This window comes from Lepidochelys kempii, chromosome 4 (genome assembly GCF_965140265.1).
Source record: "Lepidochelys kempii isolate rLepKem1 chromosome 4, rLepKem1.hap2, whole genome shotgun sequence".
Taxonomy (NCBI): domain Eukaryota; kingdom Metazoa; phylum Chordata; order Testudines; family Cheloniidae; genus Lepidochelys; species Lepidochelys kempii.
Window position 1 is genome coordinate 90,154,212 of NC_133259.1, and position 19,968 is coordinate 90,174,179.

General features: G+C 43.6%; 2 protein-coding genes across 2 annotated transcripts in view; one reads left to right on the plus strand and one right to left on the minus strand.

Annotated features, from left to right (window-relative positions):
• The window catches only part of SCFD2 (sec1 family domain containing 2), a 312,542-nt gene extending 300,260 nt beyond the window's left edge, over positions 1-12,282 (plus strand). The window contains exons 8-9 of the mRNA XM_073342054.1: positions 4,361-4,480; positions 10,485-12,282. Of these exons, the coding sequence (XP_073198155.1) occupies positions 4,361-4,480; positions 10,485-10,577 (213 nt within the window). The 3' untranslated portion in view covers positions 10,578-12,282. The remainder of the gene's footprint in view (positions 1-4,360; positions 4,481-10,484) is intronic.
• A 2,578-nt stretch (positions 12,283-14,860) lies between these two features.
• On the minus strand, positions 14,861-19,689 carry RASL11B (RAS like family 11 member B). Its single transcript, XM_073342064.1, has 4 exons — positions 19,338-19,689; positions 19,002-19,058; positions 17,638-17,714; positions 14,861-16,705 (listed from the first exon to the last, which is right to left on the minus strand). Exons 1-4 carry the CDS (start codon positions 19,480-19,482, stop codon positions 16,238-16,240), a joined length of 747 nt encoding a protein of 248 aa, XP_073198165.1. The 5' UTR covers positions 19,483-19,689; the 3' UTR covers positions 14,861-16,237.
• Between the last annotated feature and the right edge of the window lie 279 nt (positions 19,690-19,968).

Here is a 19,968-nt window from a genome sequence, read left to right on the forward strand (position 1 = left end):
TCCTTTATCTGCAGCTCCTTTGTGCTGCTAGTTCTTTCCTTCCTTTATCATTTAGGTAATTTGCATTTTCACAGAAACTTCCTGCTTTTGGATTTAAAGCCATCAGCAGCTCAGAGACTCTGTCTTAGGGACACAATCAACTTTCACCAGAGTTTTGATTACTTTTAACTTCTGCTTCCAAAACACACAGCAATCTGAAAAAGAAAACCCAACCTATTGTGGCTCCCTTTGGAGCCCTAATAGCATTTTAATTAAGTAGCATGGTATGTTTGCATTTCTTTTGACCCTTCTACAATATACCCTGCACATGTTCTGGGGCAAATGCACATTTCTTCCATAGTTTAACTTCTATAACATTATCCAGATCCATTTTTACATAAGGTGTCACTATTTCTTTTTTTTGCTTACAGAGTTTTCATGTACCTTTATCAAAGTGACAGTCTGATTACTCAGAGCCATTTTAAGACTCAGTGTTTCTAACATTGCTTCTTTTTGTTTTGTGCACCTCACCCCTGCTGTTGCTTCAGAGAGGCACTTTCTTTTTTTAATTTTTTTTTTTACTACAACTCTCATCTGCTATTTTGTTACAAAAACAAACAAACAAAAAACAAACAAAAAGAATCCAAAATTTTTTTTTTTATATTCTCCTGATTTTGACTGCCCTGCTGCAGCCACAACTTAAAAACATTTTAAATTTTGTAAAGCATTGAGTTACCTTTTAAGGGTTAAATGCCAAATCCCAAAGCCAAACAACACTAATTACCTGTGTCTAGCAAAAAGGTCTGTCAGTTTTGCAACTTTGAATTAAAGAGTCAAATAGATTTTTAGTGGCATTATTTAAAACAAAAACAAAACTAACTGGTCCTTAGAACTTTACATATTTACACACACACAGACAGATACATACACATTTTCTTTTCCTTAACATCCCTTCCACACTGCTCTGTTTTTTACATCTTACATTCCCTTTATACATTTGAGGCAGTTAAGTTCCAATAGAACCCTCTTATGTTCTTTTAGCAAATTTGACTAAATTGTCCAGTCAAATGATTTTAATCAGTTTATTTTTGCCTGGCTAATTTACAGACATTCCTTTGGAAAAGGGCCCATTTTTCTTTCAGAATGGCTGCAAAGAAACCAAGAATGCTCTAACACTTTTCCTTTTTAACATTTTTGGGTTAAAAGTTGTTTGGGTGAAATACAAAGTTTAACTGCTTAATTCCCTCCAGCCTCTGCAGAGTTAACTTTTTTTTTTTTTTACTCTCTTTTCTCTTTGTAATTATGCCTGGGGGTGCCGTACATAGGACCTTCTCCCCCTTTACCTGCCTCCCTCCAGCCTCTGCAGAGTTAACTTTTTCACTCTTTTTGTATTCCTGGAGTGCCTCTTTCACTATTTTCAGCTGGCTTTGGATATTTGTAGCCAGCACCTTCCAATTGTCTGCTCCCTTTTCCATTTGTGCCTTTTCCTCTTTACATGAAGACAAGCGGAGGGAAGAATCCTTACATGCCTCCCACAACAACCAAACTGCTGCTGCATCTCTTTTGGCAGCACTAGAAGGTTTGTATATGAGGATATACTGAGCCAATCTATCCTCTAGGTCCGAAATAGTGCAGACATCAGCTAGGGCTTGTTTAGTCCAAGGACTGTGCCCAAATTTTTTTTTGAAGGATTTGTTTAAAAGGTGTAATTTCTTTAACAAAAGGTGAGGTTGGAGTTCCTTCTGACTCCATTCCTCCCTCTAGTACTGGCTTACCCTGTTTTCTTTTAAACATCTTAACATGGATATTTCAATCTCTTTGTCACTGCTGGTATTACTTAGCAAGTGACACAGCCTAGATTCTGAAATCATAGCTTAATCTATGTGTTTTTCCCCTGCTACCTTCCCGGAGGCCAGCAGGTCCCCTGCTACCTTCCCAGAGGCCAGCAGGTCCAGTTAACCTATTTCTCCCTGCTACCTTCTCGGAGGCCAGCAGGTCCGGTTAACCTGTTCTTCCCTGCTACCTTCTCGGAGGCCAGCAGGTCCCCTGCTACCTTCCCAGAGGCCAGCAGGTCTAGTTTAATCTGTTTTCCCTGCTACCTTCTCGGAGGCCAGCAGGTCCCCTGCTACCTTCTCAGAGGCCAGCAGGTCTGGTTTAATCTGTTTTTCCTGCTACCTTCTCGGAGGCCAGCAGGTCCCCTGCTACCTTCTCGGAGGCCAGCAGGTCTGGTTTAATCTGTTTTTCCTGCTACCTTCTCGGAGGCCAGCAGGTCCCCTGCTACCTTCTCAGAGGCCAGCAGGTCTGGTTTAATCTGTTTTTCCTGCTACCTTCTCAGAGGCCAGCAGGTCTGGTTTAATCTGTTTTTCCTGCTACCTTCTCGGAGGCCAGCAGGTCTGGTTTAATCTGTTTTTCCTGCTACCTTCTCGGAGGCCAGCAGGTCCCCTGCTACCTTCTCGGAGGCCAGCAGGTCTGGTTAACCTAATAGAAATGCCTAGCTCACTAGAGCTGGCGGTGTGCACACCAATATTTACAATAACTGAGGTTTTTTACCAATATTCCCCCTTTCGCAATTCTCCACCAAAATGTTGTACCAATAAAATAAAAACCAGCAGGATCTTATTAAAGGGAAAAAGGCAAAATACCACATTTATTGTGAATACAGAAAGAATCATAGTAAGCAGTTAGTTATAGCTATAACATTCCATTCAATCTCATATTTATTCTCACATTCATTCATACAAACACACACACACAGGTTCTGCAAGGTTGTTATCATAGTTACCAGCCTTAGAGTTGCTCATGCCAAGTCACTGGCCAGGTGGCCTGGACATGAGGAGGGAGCAGGGCCTTGTCAGATGCTCATCTGATGCTCCTGGAAGTTGGTTTGCAGAATCAGACCCCAAAGTTCTCACTTTTTAGAGTCTATTTTTATAGGAATTTCTTCCTATGCCAGTCTATGGGAATTGCTTCATCATGCTGTTGCTGAATCAATCAGCAGATAGCACATTCCTGACGGCTCCAAGATGTTATCTTGTTCTTTGGTTCTCCCATTCTTGAGGCTGTTGGGTGGATTCCAGTCTGCCCTCCGGGGGGGTCCTCTGGTTATTTCCACTTGACGCCTTCTTCAGCCGATGGACACTGGATTCTTAGGCTGGCACCTCCCTGATCATTCAGTTATTATCCGCACCAAGCATCCATCCACATACATCCTCTATCTCTATTTTAATCACAATTGTTAATACAACAAAAGGGTGGGGAGTCTCTGGGTGCTGTTTCTGTTGTTAGAGTATTGCTTTGAGTCTCTCTCTCTGTGAATTGCTTTGAGAGCAGACTCTGCCTTAGAATGTACTAACACAATTAGCAGCTTGCAAGTTTCACACATAGAGGGAGAGAAACAGTACCAAAAACCAAGAGACCTCTTAATTAGTAATACCCTGGAATTTAAACTCTGGGGAATCAAACTCATTTGTGATTTTAATACAGAACTTCTTTAATATGATCCAACACAGGTCCATCTCCTCTGACCGGGTCCTGATAGAAGTTTCCGGAACAGAGCAAGGCGTCACGGCTTGTTTAGCCTGGCTGCGGGTGACCATTCCCACCCTCTTGGCCTGCTTCACATGATTGACCAAGTCTTCCCCCAAAAGCATGGGGATGGGATAATCATCATAGACTGCAAAAGTCCACGTTCCTGACCAGCCCTGGTACTGGACAGGCAACTTGGCTGTAGGCAAATTGAAAGAGTTGGACTTGAAGGGTTGAATCATCACTTGGATCTCTGGGTTGATTAAATTGGGGTCCACTAAGGAAGCATGGATAGCTGACACTTGTGCTCTGGTGTCCCTCCACGCGGTGACCTTCTTCCCGTCCACACTCACAGTTTCCCTCCGCTCCAAGGGTATCTGGGAGGTATCTGGGCCTGCGGATCTCTGGTGTGATTCCAGTGCAATGAATTGTAATCTGTTGGGGTTCTTGAGGCAGTTGGCCTTTACATGCCCCAGCTCATTACATTTAAAACATCGTCCAGCTGATGGGTCACTGGGGCAAGGCAGGTTGCTGGAGAACGGGGTGGTGGGACAATAAGGTGTCTGGAGGGTTCTTTGGGAGGTAGGTGGGGCCTTGGGCGGCCCCCGGTAATAGGGTGTGGTCTGGGGTTGTCCGTTCTGGTCTCCGCTCTCAACTTTACAGGTGAGAGGATTTTTCCTCTGGCCAGGAGGAATTTTAAAGGGGTTTACCCTTCCCTTTATATTTATGACACCAGTCATAAATAGTCATTGCATTATGTTATTAATCGTATGCCCTACATGGCTTTGTATCAAGAGCACTTGTGTTACAGAATAAATTTGAAGCAATGTGAATAATGCTTTCTGTTGTTTTATAGGTGAGTCGTCCTCACCCCAGTGATCATCCTCTCCTGATCTTATATATGGTTGGTGGAGTGACAGTCTCTGAGGTCAGAATGGTGAGAGACCTAATATCAGCATACAAACCTGGTATTCAGGTACGAAACCTTAAGTACTGTGATTTCTGTCTGAGCCAGGACAAATTAAGAGTAACAAAGAAAATGCTTTTTATAGTGCTGAATACTGCCCAGGTACAGAACACGTACCATAACAAATAAATAAGGTTAATAATGGTGTCAGGTCTCTGTTGTGGAACATCTGCAGGCAAGCAGCTTTCAGATGCAAGTTATTTAAAGTTTGTTGTGTGCAGTAGATTCAGTGAGACCCAGATCATTCCATAGGACCTCAGAATTTGCACACGCAGTTTTCTGTGAATGAGCATTTGCTTGGGAATCTGCATACACAAATTGAACTGCAAGCAGCGATTCCACCAAGCGGAGCAGTAATGACTCTTCCCAAAATGTTCAGTTCTCCTCAGCCAGAAAGAAAATGGCTCGGATTAGGGGCCTCAGAGGTGGAAAGGGATGGTGTTAGAGACTTACATGTCAATGTCACAGGGTGATGCTGGCCCTTTAAGAGGGAAAAGGCCTGTGCACCTGTGACTGCTCAGCTGCCTCCTAACTGGGCTTAAAAGAGGGCACCTGGGCCACATGGGAGAGAGATCTAGTGAGGCAGAGCTGCCTGAGAGAGGCAGATGAGAGCTGCCTGAGGAGGAAAGGAGAGTTCCTGGCAGCAGCGAGCTGTTACAGAGAGCCATGAGGTAGAGCAAAAGGTTGTTGGTGAGGACTGGCCAAAGCTGGGGAACCCCTGATGAATTAGAGGAGAGCTTGTGCAGAAGCCCCTAGGAAGAAGGGAAGGTAGGGGAAAGTAAGCCCAAAAGGAGTGTTGATCCTGGAGTGTGGATCCCTGGAGCAGGGGCAGGACTCACAGGCAGATTCTGGCTGAATGGAACACTGTGGGAAGTCTTCTTATAGTGAGCCTGGGAAGGTCCTAGCTGCTTTGTGTGGACCTCAGATCCCAGGACGTTTTCTGTAAGAGTTTATTCCAACTTCCTAGGTTAAAATGTCCCCCCTCCCACCTGCAGTTCAGTGTGCTGTGCTCAAGTTGACAAAAACCTGGCTGCCATCCTATCCCTCAGAGTAAAAAACCCCCGTCTCAAAGAGTTTACAGATGAATAAACAAGACAGACAAAGACTATAAGCAACCACACAGGCAACCTGTCAAATAGTACTTATGTTCCCTCCAGGTTTGTCTCTCCAAATCAACTTCCCCCCATCTCTTGTCCACATGCCCCTGGCACCAAGGTGCCATTCATTGACCCTGTCCACCCTCCAAAAGAACTTTGGACTCAGTCAGTTAAGGGGAAGGGAAGATTGTTGGCAAGCATCTGAAGGTCTGCTGCTCCTGGACACACTGACTGCCTCTGAGAGGCGGGGTAGCTCTGTGTGGTGGGGTTTCCGAGGAGAGGGGATAAAAAGTCCATCTGACTGGTCCCTGCCCCTTTCATTCTCTGGCAGGCTCCTGGCTGCATTCACTGTCATTCCAGTGGAGTGGGGAGGGCAGGGGTTACTTCTGGCAGGGTCTAAGATACAGATAATTGTTAATTTGGAGGAAGGTGTATGGGAGCAGCTGGATTTCTCCTGGGTGGAGCAGGCACAGAGGGTGATCCTTATAGCTGCAAAAGAGATGCAAAGAAACACTCCATAACCAGCTGCCTGTGTCATTAAACAAGTCTTGTTCCAACAGCTAAATGTAAACTCTCTTGTTTTAATTCCTGCAGAATACAGCTCTGACTAATGAAAAGTCTGTAGCAAAATGGAGCCAACCAAGGCAGAGCAGCCTGATTGATAGCATGTTTTCCACAGTTTAACAGCATCTTTGAGTTGAGAACTCAATATTTTTATAAGATTAAAAGCCCTTTCCAAGAGCACTTTTTCATCTGATAATATGTTTCTCTCCAATTAGCTTCTCACTTGTCTCCTTAACACAGTGAGTCAAATTCTTTGCTATCCAGAACGGGGACTGAATTGTGACGTACTGATGGACAAGTTAATCCAGACTCTAAATGTTTTAATATAGCTTGAAAGATAAGCACAGAGTTAATGAGGGAGATGGTGTAAAACTATGCAAGAATTCTTTTGCCTAACTTTCTAAAAGGGATTGAGGTTTGACAGTGGTGACATGGAATCTGGTGCTGCTTTGCTTTTGTTGACCCTGGTGGCAGGTCACCCTTTGAGGCAGATTCCCAAAGAATTTAGAGTTGACGCAGCTTTTACTGCCCCTTGCCTTTGTGTAAAATTGTTACATTAGGGGCTAATGGGCTTTAGAGGAGAGTCCTGAGGGGGGTAAAAGGAAGAAAAGAAATGGTTGTTTGAGTCTCACATATAAAAGTGTCTGAGTTAGTTGGATTTACCTGGATTTCAGCTGTGAATATGCACCACCTGTTTGGGATTATTCTCTTTTCAAAGAGCCAGGCATTCATCTACCACAAGCCAGTGTTTAACAGAGCTGTTTTTGTGATGTTCAGGCGATCAGTTTCAGACATCAGGGCAAGATGAAAACATTGGCCTCCCTGTTCCATTCCACTTAAACAAAACACTGACATTTGCACTAATTATTGGCACTTCTTTTAAATCGGAGTTGCGCTGTGGATGTGAAAGTAAAGAATTTTATAAAACAACAACAGACAACCTGTCAGCAGATTGGTTTCCCCACCAATTGCTCCAACAGTTGTTTGGAGTTTAGGCAAATGAGAATTGAGTCTGGAGATTGGAAACATATATTTTTATCCACATACGCAAATATATATTTTAGTGTAGATATGGGGACATTTGGATCATCTCTTCTCATTGTGAGACACAAAAGAGAACAGTGTGTTTCAGGCATTATTTGTTTTCAGATGAAGCTGAATAGCTCTGCCTACTGCTTCCTCGCAGATACCACCCCATAGGTGTAATGAATTGGTACCTCTGAGGCATCTAAATTGGGAAGAGGCAGGAACAACTGAACTAACGAGAGGAGAATGACTTTAAAAAAAATAAGAAACTAAAGAGGAGGAAAGAGGAAAAAGTGGATGTTTTAATCCCTTCCCTGTGTCACATCACTAACTACCCACAAATGTTTGAACACGTACCAGTACTGGTACATGTTCGCATACACACACACTCCAGAGATCTGATCTACAGCAGAACATGGTGACATATGACAATCCCTGGGTCCTGCACCTTGTTTACTGTATGCCAATGAAACAATGACACAGATGAGAACAGAAATATAAAGACATGCCCAGTTTATAGAAACTCAGTTCCAGTGATTTACTTCTGCTGGCCCAGATTATTTCTGTGAGGTCTCACACATGCCTTACATGAAATGCTGTAAAACAGCATGGTTATTTATGAAGTACAGTTATCACCCCTGGCAACCATGATTATCATTTGGGTGTGACTGGTTTGTGTTCTTTAGCCGCTCTGAAATATTGGGTGAAATCCTGGCCCCACTGAACTCAAAGGAAGTTTTGCGCAGGGGATTTCACCCAGTGTTGTACTGCATTTTCATTAGTATTGCTGCTTGCATCATATTGTCTGAGCAATGTAGTCTGAAATGTCACAGCATGTGCATTCAGCCTCCTTGCAAGCCAGATATCTGGTGATGTCCAAGATTACCAGCTACCATCTCATGGGATGTTTGCATTGTGGGATGATTAATTTCCCAAATTAATTAGTTTCTGTTTCACAATTCTCTTCATTTTTTACACAAACCTTCTCCTCTCCTTCTCTTAGTTTACCGTGGTGCTACTCATTACATTGTAGTGGATCATGGAGTGACCCTCTGGCCACTTTATGGTGGCTGTCATGACAAAATGTAGCCCTCAATTAAAGTGCCACAGACAAGGACACAAATGTTAAGATGAGTAAGGATCTGCAAAGGAAATTTATCCTCCTAAAGAGACTTTCTTGGACATTTATTTTATGGGCAATTGTACAAAAGACTGGATCATCTGCTTTCCATAGAAACAGAGGGCCATATGCTGTCCTCCATCCACATCTGAAACCACTATTGATATCCATGTGCATGGAGGGAGACAGCAAGACTGTGTCTTAATGTCAGAATAAGTTACAATCATCACTCTCATTTGTTTGTGTGGACTCATTTTATCAATTGCACATCTATCCTTCTAGTTTAGTGATATTATTATGAAGATGAAATTGCTTTTATCTGTGCGTGGTGGTGGTGGTTTGGCCTGTATATTCATAGACAAAAAACATTAGTAATATGTCACCTCATATTTCTTAGATTTAAGATGAGTACACAGGAAGAGGAGTGCACAGACTGTACCGTACTCTGATTCCTCCACAACATAACTAGGAAAGTGGCAGCCTTTGGCACCAGCGAATTACAGAGACGGCCTTAAGCAATGGGAAATAGAAGAGATAATCAGTGTCATTTTGCTGCAGTTTGTGTGGGAGAGCACAGGCGGTTGTTAGCACAAAAGAAAGTGTAGTAATTTAAGTCCAGATTCTTTTCGTTATTTAAAGCGAGGATGAAAGAAAGGGAAAGAATGTGAAGCAGGCATACGTGTAGTACTGCTGAGATCTGGGGCATTTGGTATTTAATATCTTTCTTTCTAAAATCACCTGCAATGTTTGAATATTCAGATAACGACACATTCATGCGTGTTGCTTTTTACCTCAGATGAAGTGTGTGCACAATTTGATCAATTACTAAAAGAAAATAGGTACATGCACACTCCATGTTGCTGGCATTTAAATTACAGTTGCCATAATTTATGCCTCCTCATTTTGGATTTTTCTAAATTAGATATCCTTAACCTTACATTGAGAAAGCGAGTTCATTCTTAAGTCTGGTACAACCCTCCCCTCCAGTTTGTCCTGTTCTTAATCTGTGGGCTTGATCTTACAAACACTGCTGAGAGTAGTGCTTGTTATACTCAGTAGTCCCATTGGCTCTAATGGTAGAAAAGCCCGACACTCCATTAGATCTGCAGGATTGAGAATTTAGTAGCTAATAAAATCTAGTTAGGGACCTAGGGGAGAAAAAACATACATAAATATACGTTGTGTACAAAAATCCGTTTGTGATGGTCTGCTGCTTAAAGGATGAAAACAACAATTCTGCTCTGTGAAAAATACTAGTTTTTGAAGTGTTCCAATGCTGGATGTTGGCACTGATATGTGTAAAGAATTAAATATTCATCGATCCAGAGAGAGAGAGAGAGAGGCTGACTCTAAAGCCTGGTGGTTCGGGCGTTTGTCAGGTTGAAGTCCCTGCTCTGAATCAGGCAGAAAACAGGCTTCAATCTGGGTTTTCCACACCTCTGTCTCTGACTAGAAATTCCCTCCTTGACCTGAGAAACCTTCCCAATGAATATTGTGTCAGAACCAAGATATTTCTGCAGGACACTTTTGGTTTTGACAAAACAGTATTTTTCAATGGAAAAAAGATTTTATTAAAACTGTTTTGACCAGCTATAGTAATGGGTGATGCTGCCTTTCACTAGGGTCATATTTTCTCCTTATGAAAAGAGTAACAACGATAATCCAAACTGTGTCTGTGCTTGAACCACGATCCTGCTGGCTGGAACACCATGCTCCTTGTCTCAAGTGGCAAGTTTTTGACAGTTGACTGTATTTCATTGACTAGCCACAGCAGGCAGACAATGCTTTCTGTAATTTTCACCTCAGCGTAAACAAAGAAGAAACAGCTGCAATTTTGAGTCACTTGTTGACAAAATTCAGTGCTGGTGCAAGGGAAACTGCTGGTTGATCAACACAAGTGAAGGCAATGTGAAACATAACAAATCACTGTGCTGCCCTAGTAGTGTGTGGGATGAATGAGCCAAACTACAAATGCATTAGGAGTGGGATAGTAATCACCATTGTGCTGCCACTGGTGGGTTCAACTATAATTATTAGCTGAGCAGGTGGTAGCATTGAACAAGCTGTAGGGCCACCTCACAGAGAGCGTAAGACGCCAGTGATTCCTCTGCCGTTCTGTAAATGAACGGTACGTGTTTAGAGACCTTGTTCTGATTGCAGACAAGATTAGTCTCCTGAATTGTATTTCTCTTATTTCTGTCTTCAGGTAATTGTGCTCTCCTCAACACTCCTGACACCACTTAACATTCCTGAGTTGTTGTTTGCAACAGACCATCTACAGCCAGACATAGGCCTCTGAAGAGTGCAGATCTGCAGAGAAGATAAGTGATTTGCCTTCACTGGAAATACCACCCTCTTGCCTGTCATCCTTTCTGATATTCTTCCAAAAATGAATTTGTCTAAAAACTAATTGTGGCTGTAACTGAAAACTGAGTCGAGTGATTTGATAGCTGGCTGCAAGGGGACTTGAATGGATTGTGGGGGAACACTTAAAAATCGTTCATTTGTTCAGTGACATCAAGCTGACACTCAGCTCCTCCCTGCTGAACGATTCTGCTAGCATGGGCCCTCCCCACCGCATTGCCCAGAGAACGATGGCTGCCTGTAGTAGTTCCCCGGAAAGGGGGTAATTCTGGAACAGCTGCAAAGGGCCAGATTCTGCCACCTTACCTTCATGGAGTAGTACTTTACTACTATTCCCAAAGTGGGAATCCTTGTAGTGTAAAGTGGGAGTAAAGGTAGCAGAACCTAGGCCTGGTCTGTTTTGTCCCCCTGCAAAACACATGTGCCTTAGTTAGTGTTTAACTCTGTGACCCTAACCCCTGGGAGAGGCCATGAAGCACAGCACTGAACTGATCTGTCAGTAGTAGAATAGCTACAAGCCCACCGATGGCTTTACTGCTGATAGGGTAGAGGCGGAGGGAAGCATGGATGGAGAATCCCACCATAATCAAGATGGTGAGCCATTTACTGGCTTTCTCACAGGTCCCTGGTTTCCTCTCTTGTTTGCCTCAGTCATAGTCCCATGAGAAAAGTCACTTTCTTTGATGACATTCTCCTCTGCATGATTTTGCACAGGAGAACATGTGGGCTGAGATGATTGGATGTTTCACTTTATAAATCCGAGAGGAATGATTCTCTCAGGCACATCAAATAAATAACATATTCCCATTTGCAAAAACATTAGGGTTCCAAAAGTAGAACACTCGTTTAAAGTTGTATTTCTGAATAACAAGGGTAGGAAGAGCTTTTGATTTTAATTTATGATTAGGCAACAGCCTTTAACAAGGCAAGCTGTCTGAGTTATGTAACTTCTATTTTTTTAATTTTGCTTTAATCTTTGGAGGAGAAAAACATAAGTTCTTGAGGATTCCAACTGTGTTCAGCATTGAGGTTAATAAAAATGCAGCATAAAATAGTGGTGCCCCAAAGATGCCGCATATTGTCTCAGTTTGTTCATCCCAGGGATGCTAAGACTACATTCTACACTGGAAGATTATTTACAGTTACATTTTAAGGCCCTCTTTCTATATATACAGTGAAGTTCCCCCATTTTAGCATTCTTTATTATGCCCAGAGGCTAGGTTAAATAGAAACTAGTTCTTTAATTTTTGCTCACTAGCTAGTTTAAGTTCTGTTATATGTAACCTTTTTTCTGAAAACCCTTCATTTTGTTTTTATGGTGCACTTTGGTGACCAGAAGGGAACAAAGGCCTGATTATAAAGGTTAGACTGAAGCATGGACAAAGTTGCCTTTATGAAAACAGATTTAGATGATGAATATGGAACTTTACGTTTCACTGTACTTGATAGGAAAGTAACGTATCAAACAAAACACATATGTAATGCTAAAAGCTTATGAAGTCTTTTTGACTGAGCAAGTTAGAGAAATGACAGCAAACAGCCTGTCTCTGTGGTTACATTTCTTCTTCTTCTGCACTGTTTACATTATCAGAATGTAGATGTTTTGGAAATTACTTAACAATAAAGCAAAGATTACAGAATCGGCTCATCTTCCTGGCTTTTTCATACACACCAACCCCTCATCTTATTAGATACATTTTGTTGCTCTTCCCCCACACCACCCCATCCCACACCACCCACAACATAACCAGAAAGGGGCACTCGGTCATGTGTCCGCTCTGCTGTGTGGCTGTCAATTCCTCCACATCGTATGGCCCTTCCCGCGTCTTTCAACTGCCCCAGGGATTCTAGGCAGGAGCTCCTGGCACAGAGGACCCTCCACCCCTCAGGGAAGTGGTCACCAGTCCTAAGAAGCTGTTGCAAGTGTGACAGTTTCTGTCTTCTTCCTCTCCCCCCCCCCCCCCTTAGCTGAACACTCTCAGACCCCTGACTTGGTAATCTGAGGACACGCTGCATGAATTATTGGGTGGAGCAAACCAGTGAGGGTTGGGGTTTAAATAGACTTTGGTGTTGGAGGTTCCCACAGCTCCTGTGGTTCCACGGGTCCCTGTATAGGGGGGATGCCTAATCTTCTACACCCACCTTGGGGGAACCTTCATAGCCAGTTTGCCATGGTGGAATGCAACAGCAGGCTAGAGCAGTCAAGCAGCCAGGGGCTGAAAGGAGACAAAGATTATTGGCTGCTGTTCAAGGGCAACAAGGCAGACCTTGGGCCTTTGGGGATGATTTCTGGAAAGGAGGGTGGGGACTATGTCCCCTAGTTTGGGGGAGGAGGGCAGGGTGAGTGGTTTTTGGTTGTATTAGCAACAGAAGTTTTGAGGGAGGGTGAGATAGAGAGAGCTAAGGCAGAGAACCAGTTCCTATGTGGGGGTCAGTATGGGCACTGCATGCTGTGAACTTGCAGGAGGATGCTTGCTGTCCCAAAGTGAGGTCATGGCTAGCACCCAAATTTTCTGTGAAGGCCAAGCATATATCCAGGTGTCTGTTGCTTTTCCCTTGGTGGATTCTTTCTCGTCTTCCTCCAGCCACACACACACACACACACAACAGGATTCAAGGGCCTTTTAGAGTTCCCTCCAGTCATCTGCAAACAGGAACAGCTCAGCAGATGCTGCTGCTTCATCAGGCAAACCTCATCTACATGGTACGAGACACGGCCGTTTTCTGCTGCAGTAGAGGATTGAATTTTGCATGTGGAGGTGTAGGATGCTGGCCAAAGAAATGGGGAGGTCAAAGGATATTATACAAGACTCGTTGCTTTTGGAAGGCTTCCCTATCTTAGCAGTTGTAGAAGTGGATGGAAGGGAGAGGATCTTTGAAAATAAGAAAGCAGCGGTCTGGTTAGATGGTTGGTAATGCATCGTGTTCACCAGCACCTCTCATCCTCTTCCATCAGCCCCACCACCACCCCTTTTGCCATACCAGCACCATGCCAGGAACCTGCTCCAATTTAGCATCAGGGAAAAGGTGGGATGCTTGCAACCCTCTAGCACCTGACCTGGTTTTGGCTTGTATATGGCACTTTGGCCAGTCTGACGTGGACATTACTCTTTTGGATGACAATGAGTTAGTTGACACATCTGTGTTAAAGCTCAAATGAGACTAGATTACGTTATGGTCTGTGATCCTTCTGGCCAGGCTTGTATAATTGCACATTACTGCAGCAGATGTGGTGGGGAAGCAACTCCCCTATTGTAAGTGATAAGTGGAAGATAGTATAGCTTAGCTTGGCATTAGGTGGGGATGCCCTAGGTCAGGAGCGAAGTTGGGAGCCTGACTCCCAGGGGTGGCTTTTGATCACAGCACTTTCCTTCTGGTTGGCAGATTGGCTGCAGGCAAACACTTTGTCCAGGTGACCACCAAGCAATGACTAGTAGCATCTTGGGGCAGGCTAGTCTTGCAGGTGACATTTTTGTAAGCAATTGGAAATTAATTTGGGGTAAATGGTTACTGGCTCCTGCTTGGGTGATAGAGAAGAAGAGAATTTTGATGTTTCGGGACAATGAAACCCAGTGCTATAAGCTCTTAGCGATTGGCCTAGGAAAACTGTAGCCCTTTTTAAGAAGGCAGAATGGTTGCTGGCTTATTGTCTAAGCCAGCTGGCTGGGTCTGCGGGGTAGTCTGTGGTTAGATCAGCCACAGCTACCTCTTTTCTCAAGAATTAGTCTGTGTTTCCCCATGATTATTATTGTGTGATAAAGTTGGGGCCTAGGTGCCATTCGTTCCAATCAGTATGTCTCAGCAGTCTAGTTCTCTATGTGAATAGAATGAAGTCAGAGGTTTGTGCTGATTTACTTTACCCAGTAATACACTGATCAAGTTCACTTCCATTCTTCAAGGCATCGTATTTATCGCTAAGCAAAACTGTAGTGCAGATTATGCTAATACTGCCAGTTTCTAACAGAAGAGTTGAAAGTGGTAGAGGCTGGTGTTTAGCTCATATCTAAGTAACATCAAGCCTCACTCACTGACTATGGCCCCATTATTAGGATTTTTATGCCAGAAGAGGGAGGGATGGATCCTGAACCCTAGTTTGAAAGGCCTTGATTTTTTCCTGCATAATTGCATCGAAGGACAATATCTGGTACATAAAAGGTTCTGAGTACTTCCCCCAATACCTAAGGTCCTTGTGCCTGTAAGAACTGAATACATAAAATATGCAAAGGAGGAGGACTTAATTCATATTTCTGCCTATTGATTTTTAAAGAGTGGTTAGTATATACCACACAGGAAATTGTGAGAAAAACAGATACTTGTAAAGCAATGCTTTGTCCCCAAGGTTCACAGGTTGTTTCCAATTCTGTTTAAAACAAAAAACACTACATGAGAAAATGTGTAGTTCAAAAAAATTTAATGCTGAAACAGACTGCAAGTGTGAAAAGTCTGCTCCAATTAAGGAGTTACTGTACACAAAATAAATAAGTTACAGTTTAAGCAAAAGCACAAGTGGCTTTTTAAAGTGCATTTGTATAAGGCCTTTAGCCTATATTCTCAAAATCCATTGGCTCAATGTAAAAATGCATAAGTCTGCTATGTGTCATTAAAGATGAATATCCCACTGAACTTGGGGAGAGAGAGAGAGAGAGAGAGAAAGAGGGCTCAGCTAAGAAAAATCCAACCAGCTTCACTGCCTAGAACCAACAGTGTATATCATACAATACTGAATTGATAAAGTGAGCTCCTTCCATGCTTACTACACACACTGGGGCTAAGAGAGAAATGGAAAAGGTTTTGCACTGAGCAGTTACCAAGGACCATCATTCCAACTTGGGACTTGCATCTGAAAAGCAGCAGTAGTGTAACATTTTAAAATTAATCTAGACAATATTTTTCAGGCAGTAAAAAAAAAAAAGTTATTTGTAATGATAAAATACACTTAGACCCTGTGCACAATATTTCTATGTACTAAAATTCTGGTCAAACCCCCGGTAATAATGTAGCAAGTAAAAATAGTGTAGCATTGTTTTTACAGTCATGAAACCCAGTCACAGCCACTCATTTTACACTGACTTTTCAAAACAAGCTCATTTGTGCTTCAGAATACAGGGATAAAATCAAGCTCTACTGAGCAATAAAAATACACATGCTGTCCTTCATCCAATACCAAAAACAAGCATACAGCTGTAAGACTCAAATGGTTATTTCCAGTAAGTAAGCTGGAGTTCAGGGTATTTTTTTTGGTCACCAAACTTAGTTAAGTGATGTGGTTGTACATCAAGCCAATGTGTCCCATTCTAGGAAAGCAAGACTGAAGTTCTGTGGGTTGTTTTCTTTTCAATTACTAAAAGTTTGGTTTTAAAATGAAGATAGATGTTCTACCATTCACTTACTAGAATCACTGAAGGAGCTTATTCAAGCCTCATGCTTGTTTCTCCTTTAAGCAATGGTTTATTTCTACAGCAGTTCAAAAGAACCTCTGAACCATCCTTCTTTCACACTGCCTCAGACTCCATAGTGCCAGTGTTTAACATTCCAAAGTTGGAACTTTACAACAACAACAGGTTGAGAAGATAAAATCCCCACTTAGCTTTACTTTCAGACAGAAGTGACAGTCCTAACTTTAGCAGACAAAGCTTGCTTAAACCTTCTCTTCAGATCCTGCATGTTTGGTGACTTTGGCCTTGGGATAAGAGAGGTTCTTCTTTTCTCAGGGGTGCTAGTTATTTGTTGTTTACTAACTTCTTTACACAGGACATGGAAGGCATTGAAGACATCATTGTAGTTCTCACTGACAGAAACTTCATAAAAAGTGCAACCTAGCATGTTCGCCAGTTGAAGTCCATGCTGTGGCTCCACCTCTTTAATATGTAGGAGATCAGCTTTGTTTGCTACAACAACAACAGGGACTCTGTTTCCTGGGTGTAACTGTCGAACTTGCTGGTGAAGGTGACTAAGTAATTCATAGCTCTTATAATCTGTGATGGAGAAAACAATCACAACAGCATCTGCCCATCGAATGCATCTGTTCAACTGTTCATTACAGTCCAGACTGTGTTCATGAATCTGAGAAAGAGGAATTGTTTTAAATTAGATGGTTATGACATAAAATTTAAAGTAATCTGACTCTCATTTAAAGCCTGTAATGCTAAATGCATTTTATATTATGATAGATTTGTATTTTGTATTGTAAATAAAGCTATAATTTTATTTTATTTTTGCACCTTCATAAAGTATGTTGATCCAGCTGCAGAAATCTGGAATAAACAACACTAGAGTTTGCCACACTCCAGTGGAAAATTGACCTGAGTAGTTCTGCACGCAGAGAAAGCTTTGTAGTTCCACAGAATGGGAAATTAACTGGCTAGACAGTAAGTCTAGGGAAGCAAAGATATGAGCTGGAAGCATTTAAACCTGGAGAGTTGCCCAGTGCAGAAAGGCAAAATCCAGCATTACTCTTGTCTACACACTCAAACTTTCCATAATACAAGATTAAGTCATAACAAATCTTAATGAATGCAGCCACAATACTACGGTTTTTAGTTTCTATTGTGTACGTTTGTGAAATATTAGAGTTTATTAGGGCTGTAGTAATGACATTTTTCCTTCCAAGTTTTTTTCCAATGCATTTCTTGTTGACACAAAAATAAAATGTTCTTTCTTCATAGCTAGTGTTCTTAACACATTAGCATGTAAATCCGTTCTGGATAAATCAGCCTTCCCATACAAGATTGCTTGTATCTCCAAGAGTACAAAAGATTAATCGAAATAGTGGGTTGTTTACTTTTACTGTCAATGCACTATATACCTGCACTAGATAGAGCTTTCACTGTTTATAAACGAGGTTACCAGTTCCCCCATTCAAAACACTGGATACTAAAATGGATAGTGAACCATTTTCTATAAAGATTGATAAGTGGTAGAATAGCTCATCTGGCAAAAGACAAAGACTGAAGCTTATTTTACTATTTTAAGAGATATATGGATGTGTAGCTCACCTGAACGCCTGGTGTATCTTGCACTTGAATAGCAAGCATCTCTCCATCTATTTGGATCTGCCTGCTATAAAGGTTACCTAACAACAACATCATTTTGTTACAAATACACTCACAGCTATATGAACAGACACAAAAATTGCCTGAAGGGATGGTATGTACGACAGCACTTCAGAGCACAGGACAGTAAAAGTGTTTTATCGCTAACCACTCAATTTATAAACTGTAAGCAACTACAATAAGAGACTGACAACTTTAACATAATGACAGAGAGAAGGTTGTAGTGGTTTGTGGTTATCAGAACCCACAGGAGTTAGTTTTGCATTGACTTGCTTGCAAGTTTTCAGTTTAATTTTATAAAAGACTTGGAGCTCATTACACCTTTCAAGAGAACTGGACAATTTTAATTATCGGCAAAGACAAACCAACTTTTATTATAGGAAATCAGTTGCTTTGACAATTAGGGGTTCTGCACTTGAGCAAATATTTTCTCTTTGAAATGTTTTTGGATTGGATGCATTTCGAGTCTATATAGTCTTGAGATGTTTAAAGTCACATATCCCTACAACAACAGCAATGTCTGATTGGTTTGTGATGTCATTAGAAACACTTGGATATATTCCCTTATTTCTATAGTATTACCTGGATCTACACTTTTTTTTTTAATGTTTCCATCTGTCACTCATACCTCTTACCTAGTTTGGCTAAGTTTGTTTGCTTGTCTGTCTTCCCTGGATCATTTACTTTTAAAATCAAAAGAAAAAATGAGAACAGGTCCAGTGGTGTTGGAACAGTTTTTATAGTGGAGGTGCTGAAAGCCATCGAACAAAACTGTAAACCCTGTAGAGGATGGAAACCATCTTAAGCAGGGGGGTGTCAGCAACCCCAGTTCCAGCACCCTGAAAGGGGCAAAGAATGAGGCTGGATTTCCCCCAACATCACTCAGCTGGGACAACATTGAACAAGCTAAAGTAGGTGCCTTATGGGTTTAACAAGTCAAATTTCAGATCAAACGCTCTTTGTGAAAGGCCTCTATCCCCATCACAATACCAGGAGGAATGGATGCTCCTAGTTCGCTGCTTTTAGCCAGAATTCAGCATACCACAGTGCAAGAATACGGTTTGCTTCCCTGATAAACTGATGCGTGGCCCCTGACCGTGACAGTTAGCCAGGCAGATTCGGTGGTTATTGGGGGCAGGGGTATTAGATTGTCACTGTTTACTGCACAAATTACATTTTCTAAGTGGAATCCACCTCCTGACGTGCTCGGGGGAGCCTGCAAGGGGGCGTTTATCCTGTATCAATGTACCACCGCGCAGCCTGAGGCTGTGCCCTAGACTCAAGGCGCCCAGCCACTTCCCCCTTACCTGCGTTTCTCTCGTAGTCTCCGATGAAGCGTTTTGTGAGGAATCGCACCACCAGGGCTGCAATGGACCCAAGGAAAAGCCGGTTACAACCTCTCCTCGTGGGATGCGTGCGCACAAAGCCCCCTCCCGCAGCCCGGGGGCTCGTAGGGGGCTGGGAGAGGGTCAGTGACGGCGGCACCCCAGTTTGCGGGAGGTGACAGGGGAGTGGGGCAGGCGAGGCACGGGTCTCGCCGATCGCCCGGCCCTCTGGCTGCGCCTGGCCTCTGGCCCCGCTGACCCCCCGAAGCGATCGCGCCCCGCCAGCGCTAAGAGGCGCGCCGGGCGGGCAGCACTCACCGGTTTTGCCCACGCCGCTGGCTCCCACCACCGCGATCTTGATGAGGCGGGGGCGGCCGGAGGAGCCCCCGCTGCAGCCGTCTCCGCTGGCGCTGCCGGCCTGGGGGTACTCGGCGATGGTGCACATGTTCTGGACAAGGCGCATCGCAGCTGCCCCGGGAGCAGAGCAGCAGGCGGCGGGGAGCGGGCGCTGCAGCGGCACGGAGGGAGGTCGCCGGGGGCTCGCTGCTGCTGGCGGGGCGTGGGGGCGGCAGGACCCGCTGTGTCCGCGCTTGGAGCGGCCTGGCGCGTCTCTCTCGCTCGCTCTGTCCCGCCGCTCTCTGAGCTGCCGCCGCTGTCCCGGCTCTTTTCTCTCCCCGGCTACAAACCCCGCCCCGCCTCCTCCGGCCGCCACTCACAGCTCCCGAGCCGCCCGCCCCCGCCCCCGCCCCCGCCCCTGCAGCGCCGCGGCTCCGCCGCTAGCTGGCTCGCTGCTGGCCGCCGCCGAGCGGGACCGGCTCCTGCTCCAGCCGCCAGCACTGTGAATGCGGGGGGGGCTACTTTTGAAGTTAGTGCTGATGACGCCTTATCATAGAATATCAGGGTTGGAAGGGACCCCAGAAGGTCATCTAGTCCAACCCCCTGCTCGAAG